This window comes from Nicotiana sylvestris, chromosome 5, assembly GCF_000393655.2.
Source record: "Nicotiana sylvestris chromosome 5, ASM39365v2, whole genome shotgun sequence".
NCBI lineage: Eukaryota > Viridiplantae > Streptophyta > Magnoliopsida > Solanales > Solanaceae > Nicotiana > Nicotiana sylvestris.
The window spans coordinates 31944253-31959159 of NC_091061.1; the positions used below are offsets into that span (position 1 = coordinate 31944253).

The 14907-nt window shown below is 39.4% G+C and overlaps 1 protein-coding gene across 1 annotated transcript; it reads right to left on the reverse strand.

Moving 5' to 3' along the window:
* Window positions 1-13810: 13810 nt before the first annotated feature.
* Window positions 13811-14245, reverse strand: LOC138868464 (uncharacterized). The gene has a single exon (XM_070146017.1). The coding sequence runs from the start codon at window positions 14243-14245 to the stop codon at window positions 13811-13813; it is 435 nt and encodes a 144-aa protein (XP_070002118.1).
* Between the last annotated feature and the right edge of the window lie 662 nt (window positions 14246-14907).

Sequence of the window (14907 nt, forward strand, 5' to 3'; positions counted from 1 at the left end):
AAAGATACTCTAAGGCTATTTCGGCAAGAACGGTTTAAGACGCGGCCGAAGCTGGCTCGACTTATTTTGACCAAAAATCCAAAAGGTATTCACCTGACCGTTGACTCTTTGTTTTTTTTTCAAAAACAATAAAAATCGGGTGTTGCAAACACGTCCCTTCAGCGCCTCGGGGACGAAGATTTTTAAGGCTGTGTGGGTCAACCGGACCAAAAATCCTAAACATGACCCAAAAGGTGGTTGTTTATGCAAAGTCAGCATTCCGGCGTCCCTTTCAGGAATATTCGGCTATGTCTTGATAAAACAGCGTCACCCGACTTCTTTATGACTCTTAAAATTTGACATATTATTTTTGGCTATTTTTTTAGCAAAATGGGAGGTTGGACACCGCCCGATTTATTTATGACAAAATTAAAATTTTGACACGTTTTTTATTTATTTATTGGTTTTTGTCTATTTTAGCAAAAAGGGGGTTGGACCCGATGAGGGTTGCCTACGTATCTCACATCCGGTGAGAATCAAACCCGCGTAGTTCGGGCCAATTAACCGAACTATTTTAAAACAGGATTTTTCTTTCTTTTTTAGCAACAAATAACAAAACCACTTTCAAAGCACGACTCTTTTCATTTCATTTTGAATTTTTCAAAAACAAATAAATAAAACTATTAAAAGTAAGACTCTTTTTCATTGTCATTTTCAGGGGAAGACAAACTATTTTCCTTTTTATATTTTTTTTATTTTTTTTTTAAAAAAAAAATAAGACAGAACAACGACTCTTTTTTTTCTATTTTTCCTTTGCTTTTAGTAAAACAAACTAATAAAACATTTTTTTTTCATTTTCTCAAAATTTCGGCAGAGTTTTGACAGTATTTGGGCATTGTTTTTTTTTTCAAAAATAAACAATCAATTCCCTAACCGCTATTTCCTTTTTTTCAATTTCAAAATATTATTCCTGATATTTAAAAGTCAGTCAACACACAAATCCGGATCAAATAAGTGCGCAAGTAGCAGCAAGTAAGATGCATCAGGATGGTCATTTTCATTTTTTGGTACACCTGTCCTAGACAGACCCAACCCCTGTGTTGAGCCTCCAAAGTCAAATGCACGTGATGCAAACAAACGTTCCTACTAGGGATCCGGCATGAAGCTGAGTTATTCTAAGTGAAAAAACCTGAGGCATATTGTTCTAGCCCTGGCTTACCCAAGTGGACAGCTTGAGCCGAAATGGGGGCAACGTACCGGGAGCACGAAAGTCTACCCGGCCTAGTTACTTGTCCCAACTTCGTTTTATTTGGTATGACTTTTAACAGAAAGGTGGGCCACGCGAACATGTACACCATAAATTCAGAAGACTCAGAAAGAAGAAGGGTTTCGTAGCAGTTGTATATACACAATTCAGATAATATTAAAGTGGTAAAAGCATCATTTAGCACATTAGGCATATATCATGTAAAAATCAGATAATAAATAAAACCAACTATAACAATTATTTTAAGCTCGAATTCTTGAACCCTGAACCAGTGGTTCTGGGTTTTTTGTCCCCAGCAGAGTTGCCAGAGCTGTCACACCTCCTTTTTCCGCCCCCGCGAGGGCGTAGGGAGTTTTCTCCAATTAAAGGACAGTCGAAACGGGATTTGTTTGTTTGTTTCAGAGTCGCCACCTAGGAATTTTAAGGCGTCCCAAGTCACCGGTTTTAATCCCTGAATCGAGGAGAATATGACTCTGTTTGTTATTCTGCGAACCAGAAATCCTGAGTAAGGAATTCTGTTAATTCGGGAGAAGGTGTTAGGCATTCCCGAATTCCGTGGTTCTAGCACGGTCGCTTAACCATTTTTATATTTGGCTTAATTATCTTGATTTACTAAATACCTTTTTTCTTGTTGCCCGATTTTATTACCGCTTTTGTTTAGATTGTTTACAATTATATAAACGAATCACGCGTACGTATATTCGTATTATATACCTTTTATAATTGTAGAGAATCGTGCCACGCATACGTGTACACAAAAAGGTTGATAATATTTTTATATTTTTATTATAAAAAAATTATTTGATATTCGAAATTGTGCTTAAAATAAAATTAAGAACATTCGCCTTTCTTAAATAGTGGACCGCACATCTCGGGTTTTATGAAATTAATTTAATATCCTCCGACGAATCTTTTTTATTAAAATTTTGGCTCAAAGTTGCGCGAACGCATAATCCGAACTGCCTTAAAAAATGTAATTTAGGCCACGCGAACGTATCCCTAATTTCACAAAATATTCTTGATAAAATTCTCTACAAATTGTTTATTGCATCCACTTATTTTTATATGAAAGCCATAGAGAAACACTGATTTAGACGTCTCTAAATTTTCTTGAAAAGAATTCAAAAGTTATTATGTGTTGACCGCAAGTCTTATTTTACGCGTATGAATTATATACCTCAAAACTATTCAAATTTTAAAGAATTAATGATATGAAAAAGAAACAAACAACATGTAACTAAAAAAAACTACCATTTTTATCGTGGATACAACATTAATATATCCAAAAATCGAATCGCATATAAAACTGGAAAAGAATTAATTTGATAAACAAATTAATAGCTTCTGAAGAATTTTCATTGTTATATTTAATGCGAACTCTATTTCTACATATCCTTGACATAAAATGTTGCAATTCGTGCTTATAAATCCCATATCCTTCTCATATACTTATTTTTAGTCCAAAGTTATAATTGTTTGGTTAATTTGTTTACAATGGTAGATAAGAATCAAGTTGATAAGAAAGAGAACTATTATACAAATTGATTCAATAAAATTGCATCACATGCAATATAGTTGTACGTCTGAACCATTCCTAATATTCTAACCTCGTAACGAATTATATCAACTCACCTTTCACTTATGGTTATACATGTAACTGTTATCATGCCATGTACGAACAACATACAACTTACATCAATCTAGTTTTAAATAAAATCGGACTTTTGTGACAAAATATGCTAGTAATGTAGTTTCTTGATAGTTCCATACTATTCCATACTTAGCCAACAATATCATAAGATTTAATTAATGGCTAGCTTTCTGCCATGTTCCCTATCTTATAATTTGAATATAGCTATACTTAATGAAATTCTGAAATAAATAACATTATTACAAAGCTTATGCGAATTTCAAAGGGATGATTAACTAACAGTTCTCACATCAAATGTAAGCTACTATATTAATCAACTGAAACAAAACTGAAATTTAAACTAATAGATTTAAACGAGTAAAAGACATAATTATAATTCTGAACTTCATTTATTTGGCAATGTTGAAGCTTTCCACAACATGAGTCTAAAATATATACCTGATATTGGAAGCAAAAGAAAATGAAGATGAAAATCAGCAGCAGTAATAACAGTACAGCACAGCAGCAACAGCCCAGCAACAGTAACAACCCAGGAAAAGAGTTTGCAAACCAGTAGAGCAGTAATCCCAAAAACAAGCTTCAAGCTTTGAATGAAACAACAACAATTAATACTGATTTCAAACAAAGAAAGCAGAAGATTTTTTTTTAGTTTTTATTTTTATTTTGAAAGCTTAAATATTTTTCGGAATTTTTCTTTCTCTTAAATGTTCAGCCCTTTTTTCTCTCTATTTCTGTATTCTCTCTTTTCTGTTCTCTTCTTTTCAGATTCGTTTCTCTTATCTATGTTCTGTTTCGTGTGTCTGTGTTTCTCTGTCTTGTGTTCAAGACTTCCTATATATAATCCAACCCATAAATCTTTTAATCAATTAAAATCAACCTATTTTCTCTACCAAACTCATTCTCTTCCCACTCATCCCCATTACATTAAATAAATATATCACACCACCCCATTATATTTTGTCCCTCATGCCTAACATAAACAAATACAAGATTCCCCCACACTAAAATTTGTCATGTCCCCCCTTTATATTAAATAACTATATCACAACCCACCCCATTTCATTTTGTCCCCCATGCTTTATATAAACAATTACAAAATGTACAATTCCTAAACTACCCACTCCGACCTTATTGCAAATTACTATTTTACCCCCGAACGTACTACAAATTACCAAACTACCCCATCAGCTATAACAATCAATTAATCAAACTTAACCAAAATATAGACAATATGATCAATTTCTAACAATGTTTAAACAACAAATCACATGAACATGATTTCTTCAATATTTCAACAACAAATCACATGAACATGATTTCTTCAACATTTCAACAACAAATCACATGAACACAAATTGAACAACAAAGAACAACTAAAATTTGATTGAACAATATTTTAGCAACAAACAATCCTATTTTCGGATTCAACAACAACAACAAACAAGTATATTTAGATTTCTAAATTCAATCATATTGAACTTAAAATTAACTCTAACAACATTACAACCAACAATTCCTATATTAAACTTAGACAAGATTATGAAACAAATTCAAGAAATAATCACAAATGATAAACAAGAAATCAAACTATACAAATTTCGGATTCAAGATCATCCAAACAAAGTATGAACATGAATGAATCTATTTTTTTTAAAACAACAAACATGACGGATTTAAATGACTCAAACAACATTAATAATTTCTGGAAAATATATAACAACATGAAACAAATTGAAGAAATAATCAATTAAATTTCAATTTGAATCTAACAAACATTAAACTAACAAATATTTATCTAAACAATAATACGAACATGAAATAAACATGAAAAAAAACAACTAATTAAACTTCCATTTGAAATCTGAAAATTAATTTAACAAAGCACATGAACATGAACAAAACCAAAAATCAAATATCTACCGATTTTAGATTCGAGAAATATCAAAACGAAACACGGACAAAAAATAAAACTCAAAACCAACTAACCGGAGATGAATCAACGACGAACTCGATTGTAAACAAAACTCGAACCAAGACTGACTGCTAACGATCTAGCGGATCTTGACTTCAACGACAAACCCATCTTCCTTTTTAATCTTGGCGAACTCAAAACAACAAACGACGACCTTGACGGATTGATCTTGAAGAACGATGAGACAGCATCAGCATTTGGACACCCCACTGTGTGTGTGTGAGTTGTCGTTCATGGTTGGAGGTCACAGACTAGGTAGTAGTCATGGACTGGCTTGGAGTAATGACAAAGAAAACGAAGACGATGAAGCAGCAAGGATGGAGTGGAGCTCTACGCAGCAGCAATGGACTGGTTTGGGATCGTTCGTGGTGGTTTTATGGAGGCGATGAAGCAGAAGCTCGCTGGAAGTCGACTGGGCAGTGTCGATGTTCATGGAACGAGGGAGAAGATGATGGGGGTTTGACAGTGGTGGGGGCAGTGGAGTTTCCGCCATTGGAGGGAAACCATGGCGGCTTGGGACGAAGAGACGGAGCAGCAGCAATGGCGGAGCTGGACGTGAGGCTGCTCCAGTGATCGTGAGGATGTGAGCGTTGCTCCAGTGGTCACTTGGTTTTGACGACGAGGCGGGGTTGTTGGTTGTCGAAGACGAAGCAGCGACGGGGTTAGAGAAGGTTGCTGGTTCGGTCGAGTTCGGAGGTCGTTTGGTTGAAACAGAAGCAGCAGCGACATGGACGTCGAGGACGGGAGTGGTCGTCGACGAAGAAGGGGTTAGCCATGGAGGTGAAGGGTTGAGGGCAGCCATGGCTGATGCTTTGGAGTTTTGGAGGAGAAGAAGCAACAGTGGGGGAGCGGATGGCTTTTTTTTTAGTTTTTTAGGGTTTTTGTCTTGTTTTTCTTTTTTCTTTGTTTTGTGTTAGGACAAAAATGAAGAAGGGGTGTTGGGTTAATGGAGCGGGTCGACCCAGTTCTAAATGGACTGGGTCGTTTGGGAAGATTGGGTCATTTTTGGGCCTGTGGCTTGAAATCGAAGAAGAGGCCCAATTCCGACTTTCTTTATTTTTTTGCTCTCTTTTCTTCTTTTATTTTTCTAAAACTAAATTATAAAAATACTTAAACTATTATTAAGAACTAAATTAAGTTATAAAAGCGCAAATTTACTCCCAATAATAATTAACGCACAATTAAGTAATAATTAAGCATAAAATTGTATATTTGGACATTAAATGCTAAAAATGCGAACGATGCCTATTTTTGTAATTTTTATTTTTTGTAAAACAAACTTAATTACTAAAAATTGTATAGTTAAATCCTACATGCAAAATGCGACATATTTTTGTATTTTTAATAATTTAACAAATAAACATGCACAGACAAACATACAAATAGTTACACAAAATATCACAAAAATTGCACACCAAGAAAAATTATTTTATTTTTGAATTTTTTGGGAGTAATTCTCATATAGGGCAAAAATCACGTGCTTACAGCTGCCCCTCTTTGCCCGAAGACACGAAGGGTTTTCGTGCAAAGATAAAGCGAGCGATTTTTGCCCATCCGAGTACTCCGTGTGAAGCATTTTTTGAAAAAGATTTGACCGAACCTTTGCTTCAAAGGTTTCCTACATATCCTGGGCTAAACAGGAATCAGGTCAATGTAGTTCGGGAAGTTTTTGGTAGCTGGGACTACCGTGGGACTGCGATGTTACTGCTGTTGCATGCTGTTATCACCCTTTGCCTCTTTCTTGCTTATTTTCATTTGTGTTCTTCTTGATTGGCCTTATATCCATATTATTGACTCCAAAATACTCCATAGTCTCTTCCTAACTTGGATTAGTCCCTCCAAAGCAAAATAACACCAATTAGAGTATTTTTTTAATTATTTAGCCTTTAAAACTACAATAAAGTATGGTACATTTAGAGTGTAAATAGTGTCTATACAGCCTACTATCAACACCCCACACTTAAACCGTTGCTAGTCCTCTAGCAACAAACCACACTCTATAGGCCTAATTGTCATTGGGTAACTTCCCTACTCCCTATACCAAGAATAGTTCACATGGATAGACTACTTCAGCGCAACCTCCTCGCCTCAAGAGTGGACTCCTTTCTAGCCACGCAATACCCCTAAACAGCTCTCCTACTCTCAGTCAAAGGTCCAGACTTACCTTCCCTTCATGAATCATGTCCCTACTCACTACAAAAAAGACTTATATCGTTTACAAACCACACACTGAGGAATTCAAATACAATATTTCACTCACCCTCAGAACAAATTCTTATGCCACAAACAACACACCATAGGCTTGCTAGTGTAATACTCGACTAATCGAGCTCATTTGGTCTCGAATCAAATAAGACTTTATTTGGTTGAAATGTTGGCTACGGGAAGGGTAGGATACATCTGGGTATAGTGACTACACCTCCCTAAGCACTCCACTACATTGTGTATTTTTAAGCTCTTAACTTTGTCACACCTTCCTTCCACCATTACATTACTATGTTAACCCTTTTTTTTTTCTTTAAGCACACTTTTTCTTTTAATATCTGCCACCACTTTGAGGCTTCTCTTTATTTTTCGTCTTTTTTCTGGTGGCCTCTAATATTGTTTATCAACTAGTGCACTTTTTTTTCTTTTTTTTCTTCTTGTCCCCTTAATTCCACTTAACAGCCCAACCAACCACCCCGCACTTATATTTTTTCATATCCGTTATACTTTGAGTGCTTCTAAGAGGTGATAGGGTTCAACAAGATAGGCTATTTAAACTCGGGTTAGGCTTGTAATGTGGTTGCCAAGGAAAATAAGCTTACAGGCTCAATGGGGTTGACTAGGGTATACACAGTTAGGTGGGAACAAGCATACATAGAAGGGTTAAGCAAACAAACGCCTATATCGCTTTCCAGACCAAACAAGTCTACCATTTCGCTTTGCACACACACAGGGCAAGTTCCAGGCATTAAATGTTAACACAGAATACAGAAAGCCTCACTCACACACGACACATGACTTAATTCAGTTAGGATCATCAAACACTCTGTTCTAAGTACTTGAGCCATTCAGGAACACACAATTTAAGGCCTTCTTTGAGTCAACTAAAGAGCCTAAGTGACACACTAAAGTAGTCTTTATTCAAGGTACCATAGAATTAAGGGTCCCTATTTCTATTTTTGTTTCTCGGCCAAGACTTTCTAAACTAAAAAGAAAAACTAACTACACCCGGTTCAAATAGAAACCCTTGAAAAAGAATCGTGGTTTAAAGAAAAACTAAAGGGGAGTTGATACACTACCCAATTAAACGAAAATCTTTTTTTTTTGTTTTTTTTTTGTTCGACTTATATCCCTCAAGAGACCCGTCGAGAGGTGTCCATCTTCGGGCCAACTCGAAGTTAACTAACATAAACCAACAATACCAAACAAAAAAACAATACCATAAAAGTTATACAATTTTACAACAACAACCACCCCCACCCCACACTTAAAGCTTTGGCATGTCCCCATGTCAATGAATATAAAGCATAGTAAGGTGAGGGGACTTCCCTGATGCTCAATCCTGATCAGATACGATGCTAGGATCGAGGTGACACGCTCATCCTAGTGCCCGAAGCCAGCCCATGATCTTTTACTCCGACTTGGCATGTTGAGTTGTCAAATTGTCAACTTTGGTGCCCAGGTCAGTGATTGAAGTGCGGAGGCCAACCATTTCTTTCTCCAGGGCTATCATGTGGGTACTTCGGCGGGCGTGTGATGGGCCTGCCTCATTAGCTCTCGGTTGTGGTGGGGCGGCAGCGTCCTCAGCATCCTCATCAGCATCATCATCATCATCATCAACAACCATCACTACCCACTCTCTCCCAACTGTAATTTTGCTAGCCCGGAATGGGCCTTTCAGTGGCAATTTCCCATCTACTCTAGGATTTTTAGGAACTCGTGCAGCACGGCACAGCTTGGTAACCAGAGAGGGGAAGTAAAACCATTTGAGTACTTCTGGGTAGCGAATGAACATCTCATCATGAAAGAGCTTGGTGATATCAAAATCATGGTGGGTCATAAAACAGTAGATAGTTGCTGCTCGTGGCCCATTGACATCGGTAGTGTTGCTGGAGGGCAGCAAACGGCTGTTGATAATTGTGAGCCAACATTTAGCCTCCCAATTGAGATACTGGGAGTTCAGTGTGATCCGGTGCTTTATCCATATATACTCCCTGTCAGGCACACATATTGCTTCAAGAATCGATGCCCACCAGACAGTTGGGTGGTGATAAGCAAAGTAATGATCTGTATCCCTAGTGAATACTAGCAACTGGTACACTCGGCGTATGGCCTCAAGGGACGCATTTACCCTGGTGTTTCATACTGTGACCACCCCATTAACATGTTCCGGGCAGTTTGCGTAAAATCCCTTACCATCGATACATTCACCTCATCTGGTTCATCAAAGAAGATGTACAGCTGACACCTCCTCAACTCTGCAAAGATACTTGGGCATTCCACTTGCAAGGCTTGCCGGTCAATATGTAATTCAAGTAACAATTTCTTGGACGCCTTGGCATTATACCTGTCCTCAGCTGGTTTGGAGACAAACCTAGCGCGATCAAATTGTTCCGCACTAGCTTGACCTTGAGTTCTAGAAGAACTACCCGGTCCACTAGCGGAGGACCCTATGGTATGTCGCTTCCTGGATTGATGCATTGTACCTGCCAAAAATAGAGGCTCCCATTAGTGAGGGTTTGAGTTGTGTGAACCCTGGGTGGTTACTCAGACTTCACCACCACCATGGTCACATTAGTCATTACAACTCCATTGGGGAAATTTCACAAACACATTGTGAGCATGGTCTCTATTCTAACACACCTAACCCCATGGAAGCATAACTCATCCCCCAAATAAACCATTCTCACTTACCATTCCACCCCACCACAATTAATTTTACACAACAAAACCACACTCTTCTCTACAACCTTTTTCACATAACCCACTAAAAAGCACAAAATAAAAACAAAACAAAATCGGAATAGAAATACTACACACTTCCAATATAAAAATTGCAAGAAAAAAAATAAAGAAACACAAGAAGGGAGAGAAGAAGCTTGACATACCTGGGTTTGTAGAAATTGAGATTGATGGAAGATGGAGTCTTGTAGAAGTGTGTGTGTGTGTGACAAGAATGGGTCAGGGCTTGGAGAGAAGAAGAAGAAGAAGAAGAAAGTGAGAGAGAGATATTGGGTAGGGTTTGAAAAGTGAGAGAAGAATGGGGAAAGTGAGGGTGGGGCGGGTGGTTTTAGTGTTTAAGAGTAGAAGAAAAGAAAATAAATAAATAAAAAATCTTTTTAAAACGTGACTTACCTGGGCGACAAACCTGTTGCGAGTCACTGCGGTCTACCGCGGTCCCATGCGCGGCCGCGGTGAGTGAAGGGGCGTGAAACAGAATAATCGTGTTTCACTGCGGTTGGGCCACGGTCCCATCGCGGTCACAGTGGATCGAGAAATCTTGAGACAGAATACTCGTCATTTACCATTATCGCATCGCGGTCCAACCGCATTCGCGGTGACGAGCATTTTTTTATTATTATAAGGATGTTAGTTTCCTATACATTTGGTACAACATCAAACAACAAAAAAGAAAAACAACAAAAATCATGGGTTGCCTCCCACGTAGCGCCTAATTTAACGTCGCGGCACTACGTAGATAAGCACATTAAGGCTTGCTCGACCTCTGAGGTTCAGTCATATGGATCTCTGACACTTCCTTTCGTTCATCCATTCCCACATATGGTTTCAATCTCTGCCCATTGACTCTAAATGTATGAGAGTCTTTTACTGAGGCAATCTTTACAGTACCTGAACGGAATACTTCGACCACTCGAAATGGTCCAGACCATCGTGACTTGAGTTTACCCCGAAATAGCCTTAATCTAGAGTTATAAAGCAATACCATGTCTCCGGGATTGAAATTTCGCTCAACAATGTTCTTGTCATGCATCCTCTTCATTCTCTCCTTGTACAACCTCGTGCTCTCGAAAGTAAGATATTGGAACTCGTCGAGCTCATGTAATTCTGTGACTCTAGTTGTGCCCGCAGCCTCAATGTCCGGATTCAACTATTTCATTGCCCACCAAGCTCTATGTTCTAGTTCCACTGGCAAGTAACAGGCCTTCCCCAACACCAACTTATATGGTGAAATGCCAATTAGTGTTTTAAAAGCAGTTTTGTAGGCCCAAAGTGCATCATCTAGCTTTTTTGCCCAATCAGTTCTTGTGGCGTTCACAATCTTGGTTAGTACACTCTTTATCTCTCTATTAGACACTTCAACCTGTCCACTGGTCTGAGGATGATATGGTGTTGCCACCTTGTGGCGCACATCGTACTTTGCTAGAAACCTTTCTAAGGCTCGATTGCAAAAGTGAGTGCCCCCATCACTAATAATAGCTCTCGGGGTCCTGAAACGGGTGAATATATTCTTCTTCAAAAACCCCACCACCACTCTTGCATCATTGGTGGGAAGTGCTGAAGCTTCCACCCATTTGGACACATAATGTACAGCAACAAGTATGTACTTATTGCCGAAGGAAATGACGAAGGGGCCCATGAAACCTATCCCCCAAACATCGAACACTTCAATCTCTTGAATTGGGTTCATGGGCATCTCATGGCGACGGGAAATGTTCCCGGTTCGGTGACATTCATTACAGCCCTTCACCCGTTGATGTGCATCCTTAAACACTATTGGCCAGTAGAACCCGGCTTCTAGCACTTTTGTTGTCGTCCTAATTCCTCCAAAATACCCGCCATATGCCGATGCGTGACATGCCTGCAAAACAGAAGATTGTTCTATCTCGGAACACACCTCCGATTCATATTGTCAACATATATTCTAAATAGATAAGGTTCATCCTAGTAATACATGCGGCAGTCACGCTAAAACTTTTTCTTTTGCACAGAGGAAAGGTCATAGGGAACTATACTGCTTGCTAGGTAATTTGCAAAGTCTGCATACCATGGCACTTCCTCAAGGCTTGTAGCAACTAGCTGCTCGTCTGGAAAGGTTTCTAGAATATTCTCAACCTCAACTGAATTTTCAGCTCCTTCAAGTCATGATAAATGATCAGCGACTTGGTTTTCTGTGCCCTTATGATCACGAATCTCAAGGTCGAACTCTTGCAGTAACATCACCCAATGAATTAGGCGCGACTTGGACTCCTTCTTCTCAATCAAGTACCTGAGAGCTGCATGATCAGTAAATACAATTACCTTAGAGCCAATCAGGTATGACCTGAACTTATCGAATGCAAACACCACAGCCAGCATTTCCTTTTCAGTCACAGTGTAGTTCAGCTGGGCTCCACTCAATATTCTACCGGCATAGTAAATTGGGTGCATTATCTTGTCTTTTCGTTGTCCTAGCACTGCCCCCACTGCATAGTTACTGGCTTCACACATGAGTTCAAATGGTTTCTCCCAGTTGGGGGCAACAATGATGGGTGTTGTGACTAGCCTCTTTTTCAACTCCTCGAATGCTACCCTACAATCATCAGAAAACAAGAAAGGGTTATCTTTTTCTAACAACTTACAGAGAGGGTTGGTAATTTGTGAGAAGTCTTTTATGAATCTCCGGTAGAAACCGGCATGCCCGAGGAAGCTCATGGTTGCCTTGACTGAGTTGGGGGTGGCAGCTTTGCTATCACATCAGCTTTAGCACGATCCACCTCGATTCCCTTGCTTGATATCGGTGCCCCAAGACTATGCCTTCTTGTACCATGAAATGGCACTTTTCCCAATAAAGTACCAGGTTAGTCTCAATACATCTTTTCAACACTCGGGTTAGATTTATAAGGCACTCGTCGAACGAGTTTCCCACCACTAAGAAATCATCCATGAACACCTCCATTATGTCTTCGACCATGTCAGTGAATATGGCCATCATGCACCTTTGGAATGTGGCGGGTGCATTACATAAGCCAAAGGGCATCCTCCGAAAAGCATAAATGCCATATGGGCAAGTGAAGGAGGTCTTCTCTCTGTCCTCTGGTGCAATGGAGATTTGATTGTACCCTGAGTACCCATCCAGAAAACAGAAGTGGGACCTCCCTTCCAATCTGTCAAGAATCGGATCAATGAAGCGGAGTGGGAAGTGGTCTTTCCGGGGGGCCGGATTTAATTTTCTGTAGTTCATGCAAATTCTCCAACCTGTGATGTTTCTTGTAGAGATCAGCTCATTGTTATCATTTTTTTCCATCGTCATACCACCCTTCTTAGGAACACATTTCACCGGGCTAACCCAGTTGCTGTCAGAGATGGGGAAAATGATTCCCGCATCCAACCACTTAATCACCTCTTTCTTCATCACTTCCTTCATGTTGGGGTTCAGCCTTTTTGGTGCTCCCTGGAAGGTTTGTGCCCCTCTTCCAGCAGAATTTTGTGCATACAATATGCCGGGCTGATCCCCTTAATGTCTGCCATGGTCTACCCAATGGCAGTCTTGCACTCTTTGAGTACCTGCAAAAGTTGTTGTGCCTGCACATCTAACAAACTAGATGAGATAATAACAGGTAATGTGGAGTTAGGTCTTAGGAACTCATAATTGAGATGGACGGGTAGTGACTTCAACTCCAACTTTGGTGGTTCTTCTATGGATGGCTTGGCTGGAGGAGTTTCTCTATTTTCTAAGTGCAGTGGCTTGAATTCAAGTGTTCTATCCCAAACCCATCTGCCCTCTAAATCCAGCACCCATTCTGCCAATTCTTCCCCATTCACCTCATCTAAATTCACTAGACATGCAGCAAGAGGGTCTTCAATAGTCAATGTCTCATTATATACTTCTACGATTACATCCACGGCATCAATAAGAGAATAATTGGCGAATTCACTTGGTCGCCTCATAGATTTCTGCACATTGAATGTTATCTCCTCATCGTTCAACCTCATCTTGAGCTCCCCAGTTTCACAATCAATGAGAGATCTCCCTGTGGTCAGGAATGGACTTCCCAAAATTATTGGGAATTTCTCTATCCACCTTGCAATCTAGAATCACAAAATCTGCAGGGAACACAAATTTCCCTACCTGAAGCAACACATCATCCAAGATACCAGAGGGTCTTTTCACGGTCCTGTCAGCCAGCTGCAATAACATAGAAGTGGGTCTAACTCTTCCAATCCCTAATCTCTTATAGATCGCCAGGGGCATAAGATTTATGCTAGCCCCCAAATCACAAAGTGATTTGGCAAAAGCAAAGTTACCAATGGTGCAGGGAATTGTGAAACTCCCTGGGTCAGACAGTTTCTCAGCAACTGGTCTAGTCACCACAGCACTACAGGCCTGAGTAAGAGTCACTATGGTCAAGTCTTGGAAATCGAATTTTCGGGACATCAAGTCCTTCATCATTTTTGTATAACTAGGCATCTCCTTCAACGCATCGATCAATAGAATATTTACCTGGATTTATTTCAGCATCTCCAAGAATTTCTTGTATTGTTCCTCTTTCTGGTACTTGGCCAGCATCTGTGGGAATGGTTCTAGAGGTCTCTTCTTTCTAATGATTTGGGTATTTTCTTTGTCAGACACCACCTCAACTACTAGTCCCTGGGCTGTCTCAGCTGCTTTCTCAACCTCAATCTGTGTGTTGGTTTCTTCCTGGGCAGGCTGTACTATCACCTCTATCAGCTTCATTGCATCATCTAGCTCAATGGGCACTGGTACAAGTATCTCAGCTTGTCTGCTTTCTCGAGCTCTATCTTGCTCTAAGTCTAAGTCTCTGCCATTACGTAGACTCACTACCATCAGCTGCTTCGGGCCTTGATCTTTTGGATTTATTTGAGTGTCTGCAGGCAATGTCCCATGCGGACGATTATTCAAAGACATCTAAATCTGGCCCATTTGCACTTCAATATTCTTTATAGCTGACTCATGTGCATCTACCCTTTCACTTATTTTTGCATTTGACCCAATAACCTGCTGCATCATTGCCTCGAGTATGGCAAACCCATCTTCATGTCTTCCACCATATTGCTACTGAGGAGGATGATAACCTTACTGCTGATTTTGAT

Bases quoted from the DNA above. Each gene is read 5' to 3' on its own strand.
- LOC138868464 (XM_070146017.1), bottom strand. From the start codon at position 14,245: ATGATGAAGGACTTGATGTCCCGAAAATTCGATTTCCAAGACTTGACC.